The sequence below is a fragment of the Haliaeetus leucocephalus genome, unplaced genomic scaffold (assembly GCF_000737465.1).
Source record: "Haliaeetus leucocephalus isolate CR32 unplaced genomic scaffold, Haliaeetus_leucocephalus-4.0 Scaffold678, whole genome shotgun sequence".
NCBI classification, from domain to species: Eukaryota; Metazoa; Chordata; class Aves; order Accipitriformes; family Accipitridae; genus Haliaeetus; species Haliaeetus leucocephalus.
In genome coordinates, this window is record NW_010973114.1 from 3,587,188 (window position 1) to 3,587,484 (window position 297).

The 297-nt window shown below is 72.1% G+C and overlaps 1 protein-coding gene across 1 annotated transcript in view; it reads right to left on the minus strand.

Annotated features, from left to right (window-relative positions):
* TRIM9 (tripartite motif containing 9) overlaps nt 1-296 on the minus strand; it is a gene marked incomplete at its 5' end in the record, with an annotated part of 68,324 nt that extends 68,028 nt beyond the window's left edge. Inside the window, one exon of the mRNA XM_010579857.1 lies at nt 63-296. Coding sequence (XP_010578159.1) covers nt 63-296 — 234 coding nt within the window. The remainder of the gene's footprint in view (nt 1-62) is intronic.
* Between the last annotated feature and the right edge of the window lies 1 nt (nt 297).

Genomic DNA, 297 nt, shown 5'->3' on the forward strand with positions numbered 1-297 from the left:
TCTCCCAGCCGCGGGGCTCGGCTGGGGCCGCTGGCGGAGGCCGCCGCGGGGCCAGGGCTCACCTTGTGGAGCTTCCACATGGCGCCCAGGGCCTTGACTTCGTGGCTGGAGTGCTTGCCCTCCTCCAGGCACTGGTAGCAGACGGGGCTCTTGCACTGCACGCAGTACATGCTGTGGTTCTCCAGCTCGTGGTCGGTGCAGGTGGAGATCTTGCGGGGGCTGAGGCGGCGGCTGACCCGACCCTGGGCCGGCGGGACCAGGCGGTGCTTGGCCAGCGGTCCCCGCGGCGGGTGGCAG